The sequence below is a fragment of the Chiloscyllium punctatum genome, chromosome 1 (assembly GCF_047496795.1).
Source record: "Chiloscyllium punctatum isolate Juve2018m chromosome 1, sChiPun1.3, whole genome shotgun sequence".
NCBI lineage: Eukaryota > Metazoa > Chordata > Chondrichthyes > Orectolobiformes > Hemiscylliidae > Chiloscyllium > Chiloscyllium punctatum.
Genome location: NC_092739.1, coordinates 127,625,957 through 127,638,202, shown reverse-complemented (window position 1 = coordinate 127,638,202; position 12,246 = coordinate 127,625,957). Strand labels below are relative to the sequence as shown.

General features: G+C 37.6%; 1 protein-coding gene across 5 annotated transcripts in view; it reads left to right on the top strand.

Moving 5' to 3' along the window:
• wdr7 (WD repeat domain 7) overlaps nt 1-12,246 on the top strand; it is a 657,873-nt gene that overhangs the window by 421,101 nt on the left and 224,526 nt on the right. For all 5 annotated transcript variants that reach the window (XM_072573923.1, XM_072573951.1, XM_072573942.1 and 2 more), the window contains one exon: nt 5,469-5,655. In XM_072573923.1, coding sequence (XP_072430024.1) covers nt 5,469-5,655 — 187 coding nt within the window. The remainder of the gene's footprint in view (nt 1-5,468; nt 5,656-12,246) is intronic.

The window sequence follows — 12,246 nt, the reverse complement described above, 5'->3', positions numbered from 1 at the left end:
GGAGGTTGGCCTTTGTGATTGTCCGGGCTGAGTTCACCACTCTCTGTAACCATCTCCGATCTCGAATGGTACAGTTGCCTTACCAGGTAGTGATACATCCAGACAGAATGTTCACGATGGCGCACCTATAAAAGTTTGGAAGGGTATTCACCAAGATGCCAAATTTCCTCAGCTGCCTGAGGAAGAAGAGACATTGTTGGGCCTTTGTAACCAGTGCGTTCATGTGAATATAGAAAAGTACAGCACATAACAGGCCCTTTGGTCCACGATGTTGTGCCGAGGTTTAATCCTAATGTAAAATATAGTAACTTAAACTACGCACCCCTCAACTCACTGCTATCCATGTGCATTCTAGCAGTCGCTTAAATGTCCTCAATGACTTTGCTTCCACCACCACAGCTGGCAACGCATTCCATGCATTCACAACTCTCTGCGTAAAGAACCTACCTCTGACTTCTCCTTTATACTTTCCTCCTAATATCTTCAAACTATGACTCCTCGTACCAGTCATTCCTGCCTTGGGGAAAAGTCTCTGGCTATTGACTCTATCTATTCCACTCATTATTTTGTACACCTCGATACACCTCGAAGAGTCCAAGAAAGCTTGTTGTGGATGACCAAACCCAGAAGCTTGACACTCTCCACTCGTTCCACATCTGTGCTCTAAATGTGTAGGGGGGCATGAGTAACATCCCGCCAAAAGTCAATAATGAGTTCCTTGGTTTTGCCAGCATTGAGAGTTAGGTTATTCTCAGGGCACCATTTTTCCAGATCTTCCACCTCCCGTCTGTGGTCTGTTTCATCACCATCTGAGATTCGGCCAACTATGGTGGTATCATCAGTGAACTTGTAAATGGCATTAGTCTGGTATTATTTTACTAACACTAAGAATTTCAACAGGTCTGGCTGCACCTGTAGAGAGAAATAGACTTGCAACGTTAACTCTCTTTCTCTCTACAGATGCTGCCAGACCTGCTGAGATTCTCCAACATTCTCTGTATTTGTTTCATGTTTCCAGCATCTTCAGTATTTTGCTTTTAACCAAGTGCATAGTCTTTTAACCTGAATTAAACAGTTATGTAAAATTCAGTAGTGTAATCAATTTTTCACATTTTGTGACAACTCAGGAATAGTGGGATTGCCCCAAGTGAGTCATGGTGAAATTCAAGGTAATACTCAGAGTTTTTAAAAAAAAAAATTTACAAGTCCATTTGGTTTACATTTTAGTAGTTTAAAATAGTGCAGTTCCTTAAAAGGCACAGACACTGGGGAATGCACAATGAATCTGAAATACATAGCAATTCGTTGATCTTAGTTATTTCTCCCATGTTAGTGAGAGCATCCATTTACTTCTTTCAGATAACTTCTGCTTGTCCTTAACATAATCTACAGCATTATTTAACAGAGAAATGTTACTAATTAAGAGTAATGTTCTGACGACATGGTTTTGCCTTTCTAAGGAAATCCATTTAAAGGTTTTCCATGCTTGGACAAAGAAGGGATAAACTGTTAGTTACAATTAAAACAAATAATTAATGGTCTATGAAGAAATAAAACAAATGTTAAAGCAGAAGGCTTAAGTAACCAGTGATGTGGCATGATGTCTATGTTATTACCTTGCCACTGCAGAAAGAAAATATTTTGATATTTGATTTTGCCACATGAAATTCAGTTGCTCGAAATTTCTGTAAGCTACATTTCCAGTTATACAATTAACTTTTGCATAGTGAATTCTCCACTGATCAAATAAAATCTCACTCAAGAAGCTTGAATGTTAATTTTGCAACTTTGGTGTTTTTTTCCTAATGATACCTTTAGAATGTTAATATTTAAACACATTTGCTTTATGGAACATATCTAGGCAATCCTGTGTTTCTATGTTCCATTCTAATATTGAAACTTGAGCTACTAATGTGAATCTATATTTGTTGATACATCGCCATCTTCTTATTTTGTTTCCATTTTTATTTAATTAGCTTGCTCGTCTAGGTCAAGATGAATATCTGTGCTGCACAAATGTTCTTTCTCCATAGGAAAAGAAAATTGCTTTGTTTGGTTGCTTCCTATCAAAACTGACATTCCTGGATTTTGTATTTGCGCTGTAGATGCCAATGACGGAGGAAAGATCTTAACTTGTTGTTAAAAATAGCCCTATTATGCAAAATGTTTTTGCAGAATCAATTTTAAAAATTAAACTTTTACATTTTTCATGTCCTTATTTGGCAAAAATTGTGGTTAGTTGTGGCCCTTTCCACACTTATCATTATGTGACTCTATAATTATACAGTACAGATTGATGCTGTGGGCTTAGGCTATAATTCATGCTATCCTTATCTGTAAGCAATAGCCAAGAGGTTTCCGATAAATGCCAGCATAAGCTGCTGTGATACTCTCCTGAGACCCTTCCCCTCCATGCACTTTGCTGACCACTGCAGAAAGCTACCTACACTCAGAGTTTGTAGCTTATAACCCAAAGATACTCTTCCTTTCTATTTGGACGCCTGCTAATAAGGTCACATCATACCGTGTGCCTAATTTTTATGGCAGCAAACAGTATTTGGAGCCCATTCTTTTATGTTGTGTTCTGAAATCCTTCCAAGTTGGTTTAATGAAATAGGTCATGTTCAAATGCCATAAACCAGACTTTTTCTGTGATTTGAGCTACAAACGCCTGCTAAAATTAATTTCACTTATATTTAAAAAAGGATTTTAAAAAGTTTTTAAAAGTTTTGCTACAAATACTCTACCTTTGTAAAGTGTATGCAAAAGATTTATACAAACTGTAAATACAAATAACAGGCTGAAATAGTGTATTAATTAATCTTGTCAAAAAGCATAGTTTTTCCATCTCTTGCAAGATGTGTATGTTACAAAATGGACTAAAATTGTCTAAGCTTTATCATCCTCATTTTCCTTATTTTGTCAAAGGTTGCTTCCTAAATATTTTAGCAAAACTTAATTATATCATCAGATAGAGTCCAATAGCATTTATCTAAAATATTTTTAAAGTTATTGCCAATAAATTGCACTTTCTCAGCTGCTCTTATTTTATATGAAAATATAGAAGATGATTTTTAAAGAATTCCTAAAATTGCACACATGCAAAAAATGGCAGACAAGACTATCTGCATGTTGATCCTGTGCTGTATAATTGAGGTGCAAAATAAGTGTTACCCAGTGCTACCATTCTCCAGCATCCATGCCACCTGGGAAAAGCAGAAGCAACAGAAAAGAGCAAAAATGTGGGCAAGTTCGAAGGGAAAATCAATTGTGGGAAATTCCTTTTTGATCACCAAGAAGGCAATTGAAAATAAGTTCTTAAGAGGCTTATGACAACAGATCACCTCCCTGCTTACCGAATGATAGCAGCCCTGGAAATCGTTCAGTTCTTTTTTGAACAGTTTCCACACTTAGCTTTTTTGATAGAAGAAACACATCATTTTTGATTAGATTAGATTCCCTACAGTGTGGAAACAGGCCCCATCAGCTCAACAAGTCCACACCGACCCTCCGAAAAGCAATCCACCCAGACTCATTCCCCTACGTTCACCCCTAACTAATGCACCTAACACTACGGGCAAGTTAGCATGGCCAATTCACCTGATTTGCACATCTTTGGATTGTGGGAGAAAACCAAAGCACCCAGAGGAAACCCACAACACGAGAATGTGCAAACTCCACACAGACAGTTGCCCGAGGGGGGAGTTGGACCCGGGTGTGTGGCACTGTGAGGCAGCAATGCTAACCACTGAGCCACTGAGTGTGGATAGTAATCTATCCACACATACAGTCTGCCTTTTCAATATTTTAAGTGCGGAGAAAGTGAGGACTGCAGATGCTGGAGATCAGAGCTGAAAAATATGTTGCTTATGCCCGAAACGTCGATTCTCTGCTCCTTTGATGCTGCCTGACCTGCTGCGTTTTTCCAGCAACACATTTTTCAGCTCAATATTTTAAATGCCACAAGTGATATTAAAATGATTCAGCTCTGTAAGCTTATCACGATAACTGGGGACTTTTAAATATTAATGGCTCTTCACTGAATATTTTCGAAGCCTGTGTGTTCTCTACCATCTGACAAGTCTAAAGCTGAACAAGGCTTAACCAGCATCTTGTGTGAAGACAATAGAGTGCTTTGTTGTTTTATATTGGGCATGCCAGCAGTACAATCCATTTCTTAATTAGTCTGTACACTACACTTTAGCATGAATCCCAAACTTTTAGATGCTGATGCACTATAGCTTTCAAGTTGTTTAATCTAGTTCAGTCAGTGTGCACTGCGTACTATATGCATTCTTAGTTTTAACCCTTCTATGTGTAGAATAGTATACCTTTCAATATTAATTGTCATATGCCATTTACAAGTGCACCACCCCACCCAACTTTAGATATGAAAGAAAGACAGGAAGTGCTGGAGAAACTCAGAAGTTCTGGCACTATCTTTAGAGGGAAAAACAGTTAATATTTCAAGTCCACTGACCCTTCAGAAGGGGGCTAGTTTCTGTTTTCTCTCCACAGACACTGCCAGACGTGCTGATTTTCTCTCGTGCTTCCTGTTTTATTACAGATTTCTGACATCTTTTAGATCTAATGTTTGTTTTGTTTCTCATACTAGGTCTAATGTGAAAATATGAATTACTGTTGTGATTACCATCAATATCACTTTGGTTCAGAGGATTAAAATAGAGAATGAAACATGAATATTGATCATTAACAATCATTGACAGTGGTGCAAAAATAGCAAGTACTTACCAATAATCTGTCCATCAATACTGAATTTGGATTCAACCAGGCCTATTCAACTTCAAATCACATTGTTGCCTTGGTCTCAATGCAAATAAAGTTGTTGTGCTCCAGAAATGCCCTTTATATCAAGGCAAAATAAGTAACAAAGTGAGCCATCAATGAACCCCAGTAAAACAGGATTCAAAGAATAAGCATGATTGGTTGTCCACTTTCCACAGTTGAAAGCCAAGGATTACACTACTAACAGCAACAAAAAAGACTTGTGTCCAATTTTCCCACTTTGATGAGCATTGGTGATGCACAATTCCCTGGTTCATAGTATTTTTGTATTGGTTTTCTTTTGTTCTAAATCCATGGATCACAGACAGAAAGAATAATTGCTGTGAAGAAAGGGATGACAAGCAGAAGGATATATCATAGCTAACAGATGTTTATGATTTTGTAACAAATACTTGAGTGGCATTACTATTACTGATAAAGGAAAGAAAAGATGGATACGTTACATGCATGCTAATTCCTTGCCCATTTTGGCTGTACAATACTGAGTCAATTTGTCAAATAGCTGCAATAGTCTACTTGAAAGAATTCTGTCTTGACTGAAGTTTGCACATTTGTAAATTATCAATTTTTGGAGTATATCTTTATCTTATATATACAGTAATTATTAAAACGAAGTATTTAACAGCTTTTAGCTGTAATTATTTTTCACTTTTGTCTCCCAGGCAAGGCTTTGACATTCCTCTTGCTGCAGCCTTCTAGTCCTAAGCTTCCAGCACACAGTACCATCCGCAGAACTGCCATTGATTTGATTGGTCGTGGTTTTACTGTGTGGGAACCTTACATGGATGTTTCAGCTGTGCTGATGGGACTTCTAGAACTCTGTGCTGATGCTGAAAAGCTTCTTTCAAAGTAAGTACATAATTGAAAGAACATAAAGCTGAACCACTTTGAAAAGGATGAACTGATTGCAAAGGCTTTTTCTGTAATAGCTAAAAATAATTTCTCTGATATCCTGTCCCACCCGGGGTTCAAATAATTCCGAATGAAAGCTGCATAAGAGGGGCAGTAAATTATTTGTGTGGTTTCTCTTTTATTTGATAGTTTTAATAACAAATACCTACATTTCTATCACGCCTCTGTTATAAACAATGGCTAAAATCACTTTACAGAGACATAATTGGATACAGGTTGACATTAAAGAAAATATTAGAATAGACTAAAATCTTGTGTAAACAGCCTTTGCATTTTTTTAACAGTGAAATGCTTTATAAAGGTATTTGTTGATATAAGGTTCTCTGTATCTGTGATTCAGGTCTTTCCCTTCTTCCACTTTAAGGAATAGCAAAAGCAGGCTCTATTCAGAGCAATCAAAGATTGGTGGAGTAGCAGAAAGCATAAGGGACTGTCAAAGAATACAGGAGGATACAGATAAACTGGAGAGTTGGGCAGAAAAGTGGCAGACGGCTTTCAATCCAGACAAATGTGAGGTGATACATTTCGGCAAGTCTAATTCTAGAGCGAATTATACAATGAATGGAAGAGCCTTGAGAAAAGTTGATGGGCAGAGAGATCTGGGCGTGCAGGTCCATTGTACCCTGAAAGTTGCTGCACAGGTGGATAGAGTGGTCAAGGAAGCATATAGTATGCTTGCCTTCATTGGATGGGGTATTGAGTATAAGAGCTGGCAAGTCATGTTAAAATTGTACAAGACATTGGTTCAGCCGCATTTAGAATACTGTGTGCAGTTCTGGTCGCCACATTACCAAAAGGATGTAGACGCTTTGGAGACGGTGCAGAGAAGGTTTATGAGGATGTTGCCGGTATGGAAGGTGCTAGCTATGAAGAGAGGTTGAGTAGGTGAGATTTATTTTCACTAGTAAAAAGGAGATTGAGGAGGGACCTGATTGAGGTTTACTAAATCATGAAGTCTATAGACAGGGTGGATAGAGACAAGCTTTTTCCCAGGGTGAAGAATTCAATAATCAGAGGTCATGCTTTCAAGGTGAGAGGTAGAATGTTTAAGGGGGATACATGGGGCAAGTACTTCACACAGAGGGTGGTGGGTGTTTGGAACGCATTGCCAGCAGAGGTGGTAGAGGCAGGCACGGTAGATTCATTTAAGATGTGTCTGGACAGATGCATGAGTTGGTGGGGAGCAGAGGGATACAGATGCTTAGGAATTGACTGACAGGTTTAGACAGTTGATTTGGATCGGCCCAGGCTTGGAGGGCCGAAGGGCCTGTTCCTGGGCTGTAAATTTTCTTTGTTCTTTGTTCAATACACTTGCTTCTCAGTTTCTCCTAAAATGTATCAATTCACATTTTTATCCTGTGAATGATGTCTGCCGCTTTTTAATTTCCACACTTTTTAATCTTTGATTTCCAGTGATCATTTCTTAGTTTTTGTCACACCCCATAATTTGTTGTTCTCACCTGAGGTACATCACTGACAATATCCCACCAGATGAGGGAAGGTTGCATTCGGCATACTTGTTTTCAGGCATTTAACCTCCTATCTTTCTATAGAACTACATTCACACATTCAGGGCGGCACGGTGGCACAGTGGTTAGCACTGCTGCCTCACAGCGCCAGAGACCTGGGTTCAATTCCCGCCTCAGGCGACTGACTGTGTGGAGTTTGCACATTCTCCCCGTGTCTGGTTTGCACATTCTCCCCGTGTCTGCGTGGGTTTCCTCCGGGTGCTCCGGTTTCCTCCCACAGTCCAAAAATGTGCAGGTCAGGTGAATTGGCCATGCTAAATTGCCCATAGTGTTAGGTAAGGGGTAAATGTAGGGGTATGGGTGGGTTGTGCTTCGGCGGGTCGGTGTGGACTTGTTGGGCCGAAGGGCCTGTTTCCACACTGTAAGTAATCTAATCTAATCTAATACCGTGGACCTGATTCTATTTCTATTGAAGAAGATGGGTTTTGAATGAGTTGACATGCTGCACTATGTACCTTAATTTTAATAAAATGCTTTTTAAGTTCAACTTCCTTTGACATCATCTAACATGCAGTACCATTGCATTTTTTAGTTTTATATTTAGTTTTAGCTTCTTTTTGACCTTTTTAAGAAAAAAAACTCAAGGTATTAAGTATAAATTAACCTATTAAATATATATTAACCTATTAAATATAGGTTAATGAGAACATAAACTGAAGTTAATTTACCAGATTCACAATGTCAAATTCAACCGTTCTTCAAATATAACTCTCTTGATGTTAACCGCATTAAAGTTTGAGATATTTTAGGGAGAAAAGTCAGTGTTATGTTAAAAATTTTAAACTTGTGTTTTAAATATTGAAGATAATTGCTTTAAAGTTGACATTTGTATTTTTAAAGTGGTAATGTCTTTAAAATGTCCGCATGTGATGTTGTAATATATAAGTTAAACCATTTAGGAGAAAAGTATTTTCTACAATTTATTACAATTACAAAGCATATTTTTAGTGTCTCGAATTTTACATTGACATTTTAATGTGGAGTTGTAAGTAAGTCAGTGCTATGACTGCCTATAAATAGGTTTGACCTGATATAATTAGTGAATGATCATTTTTAGATATTGAATCTCCAGGATTAGAAAACAAAAGCGCATTTGGCGATGAATGGAAGCATTGTTTTGCCAGTAGCGTTTTTTAAGAGAATTATTTATTTTTATCTCTTGAAAAGCACATGCAGTGGTGTATGTCCAGGAGAATTTTGCGTAAACTGGTCGTTTTATCTGGGTAGTAATATTATGAATTTGTAAAATCCCTGTATGATATTACCATTCTGCTATTGCAGGAACTGAAGTGCAAATGCTATTCACTGGTAATCATCATTTAGTCAGGAACCTGAGGGAGGATGTGAGCTTTGAATTGCTGAGTGATTACATCACTCAATGTGGATATACTACATAAATGATTCTGACTTGCTGTGACCCCTTCTAATATAGTTACACTGAAAGTGTAATCTTTCAATGTTTATTAGAAAGGGGCTAATGCAAGGCAGCACATTGCGCTTACCACAGCCAGAGGTAGAGATGAGATGTGGTTGCTGGTGGGAAATTAGATTTTGTCAGTAAATTTCTTTTCCTCTCTGCCCAGCAGCAAGCCAATGTCAGAAATTAATATTTCTACTTCTGTCAAATGATAATAATTAGCCTGCTGAGCTAGTGATTCAAATATGAGGTATTTTAAAATATGTTTCTATCTTTTAGTGTGTTTTTTAAAAGAATGTGAAGCGTGTCATTTAGCACTCTGCAGTAATCACCTAAATTTTAATACAAATTTTTTCTATGATTGTAAACTGTTGGTAACATGTTTTTGTAGCAATATGTATGCAAGATTAATGTTGACATCAACAAAAGCTCCTGGATATTAAAATTACTGAAAGGAAATAAAGAGTTGCATTTATATAATAGCTTTCATGATCACAGATGCCCTTAAGCATTTTACAGTCAATGAAGCATTTTTGAAGTCTAGTCACTGTCTTGAAGTGGAAAAAGTAGCAGCCAATTTGCATGCAGACTCCAATGGTCATCAATGTGTTAATGATCATATAATCTGGCTTTGTCATATTGATTGAGGGATAAATATTGGACAGGACAACTCTCCTACTCTTCTCTGAAGTCATGTCCTGGATTCTTTTGCTCCCACCTGAAAGGGAAGAAAGAGCCTCAAGAGATGACACCTCTCTTAATGCAGTCACGGCACATCACTGGGTTGGCGTGTCAGCCTTATATTTTATGCTCAAACATTTTAAATTTGAAAGCACAGTAATTTGGGCTTGTATTTTTATTTATTATCCAACTCAATAACGTTATCATGAAATAACAGAAAATGTCATTCTTAGATTGTTTTAAACCAAAGTTCAGAGGCTAGAGGGTTCAGACCCAGATAATTCTCATTCATATGATTATTTCTCCACATACTTGGGTGAAGTTAAAGTATAATGTTACTGTTGGTGTGCAAAGTGTCAGTATCTTCCTCTTCTGCAAACTTTTTATGGTGAGTAAGACCCAAGAGATCAAAGCGAGTTGCAGTAAGAGCCACTTCATTCTGAAATCAGATTGCACTTTAACTCCACACATATACTGAACATGTTTACTACTCATTTAAAATGAACGCTATCATTAACTTTATAACATCGCTGCTACTACAGGATTTGCTCAAAAAAGGACTTATTAAAGGAAAACAATTTTTTTGCCAATTGTCCTTTTTAAAACACAGAATTGGAAAATGCAACATTTTCTCATGATTTAATATGCCAAGCAACTATAATTCAGTCTGATTCTTTTCTTAAAACAATGATAAAAGGTATTTATAATGGCAAAATATCCTACTGAAAACCCAGCTGTGAAACTATATTAATGACTTGGCTAAAGGGACCAAATGTATGCTGTCTCAATTTACTGATGACACCTAAAATAGGTAGTCAAACAAGTTGTGAAGAAAACACAATGACTCTGCAATGGAACTTAGATATATTAAGTGAGTTGGAAAAATCTGGCAGATTAAGTATTGTCTTAAGTAATAGTAAATGAGTATATCACTCAAATTTGTGTGACACCACAGAAATCTGTGACACAGTGGGGCTTGCTCATTTGCATACATAAATCACAAAAACTAGCGTGTAGGTTCTGCAATTGATTGGCAGGTCAAATGGAATGCAGGCCTTTATTGCATTGGAGAATGGAGTAAAAAAGTAAGGAAGTCTTGTTACATACCCTTACTGAAATGAAATTTCGTATAATGTTTCTTTGGGTCTCATTTGCTTCTGTCTCACATAACTGCAGAAATTTCATTTCACTGTACTTCAAGCAGCAAAAATGCTGGAAAGCAAAGTTTTTCTCTGGATCAAAATTCTCAAATTTCTATCACTAATATAAATAGAAGAACATACAAAGTAGGTACTCTTTGAGTCTGCTCTGCCATTCAGTATGACAATGGCTAACCATTCAACTCAGTACTCTGTTTTACGCTTTTGATCCCTTTTGCCCTAAGAACTATATGTAACTCGTTGAAAACATTCAATGTTTTGGCCTCAGCTGCTTTCTGTGGCAGAGAATTCCATAGGCTCACCAGTCTCTGGGTGAAGACACCTCTCCTCATCTCAAACCCAAACCGCCTACTCCATACCCAAAACTGTGACCCCTGGTTCTGGATTCTCTGGTCATCAGGAACACCCTTCCTGCATTTACCCTGTCTAGATTTGTTAGAATTTTATAGATGTATTCTCACCAATGCCCTATGTATTTGCAATCAGATATCACGGAAGCAAACCTGACAAAACTGATTTGATTTATTTAAAACCAAGTGCCTCACTGGCTAGATGAAGACCAGTAGCATACAGAATTGAAAAAATATATAATTCGTATTTTTTTATAAATGCTATTGAATAACTTATTACTTTGAAATCTAAACTATCTCACAGGCTGGATCTTGTAACCACATTAAAAATAGGGCATGATGCATTGGATCAGCAATACAATGTCATCAACCAGTCTCCAAAATTACGAAAAGCAAGCAGGCATGAAAATCAGTAACCCATCTGCTATTCTGACTGGTGCATCCTGCATTTGTCAGACATGGTGTGTAAAAATGTGAGTGTTATACAGCAGCTATGATGAGGTAGTACAAGGATGGAAGAAAATGCCTGTCACCAGGGCGATGGATAAATGTATTTATATATTCCACTGAAGACCGTAGTAGCTTTCATCTGCTTTTTAAAAAAACTTTTGTAGTGAATAAAAATTTGATAGAGTTTAACATAGGAAAATGTGAAGTCATGCATTTTGGTAGGAAGAATCAAAATGCAGATTATTATTTAAGTGAGATATTCCCAAAAAATGTTCAGCGCAGAAGGATCTGGGTGTTCTTTTTCAGTAGCACTGCTGCCTCACAGCGCCAGAGACCCAGGTTCAATTCCCGACTCAGGCGACTGACTGTGTGGAGTTTGCACATTCTCCCCGTGTCTGCATGGGTTTCCTCCGGGTGCTCCGGTTTCCTCCCAAAGTCATAAAGATGTGCAGGTCAGGTGAATTGGCCATGCTAAATTGCCTGTAGTGTTAAGTGAAGTGGTAAATGTAGGGAAATGGCTCTAGTTGGGTTGTGCTTTGGCGGGTTGGTGTGGACTTGTTGGGCCGAAAGGCCACACTGTAAGTAATCTAATCTAATCTAATCTAAATGTAACTCGAAAAGTTAGCATGGAGGTACATCAAATAAATGAGGCAAATGGAATCTTGGCCTTTATTGCCAGGATTTGAAGTTTAAAAATAGGAAAATCTTGATATTACAGTACAGGGTATTGATGAGGCCACTTCTAGAGTACTGTGTATCGTTTTGTTTCCCATATTTAAGAAAGGATGTGATGGCACTGGACACAGTTTTAAAGACATTCAGTAGGCTGATTCCTGGTTTGAAGATATTGACTGCTAAACAGGTCAGACCTTTATTCAGTAGAGTTTAGAAGAATTGAGGGCAATCTTATTGATTTTATTAGAAATCAAATTACACTAAAT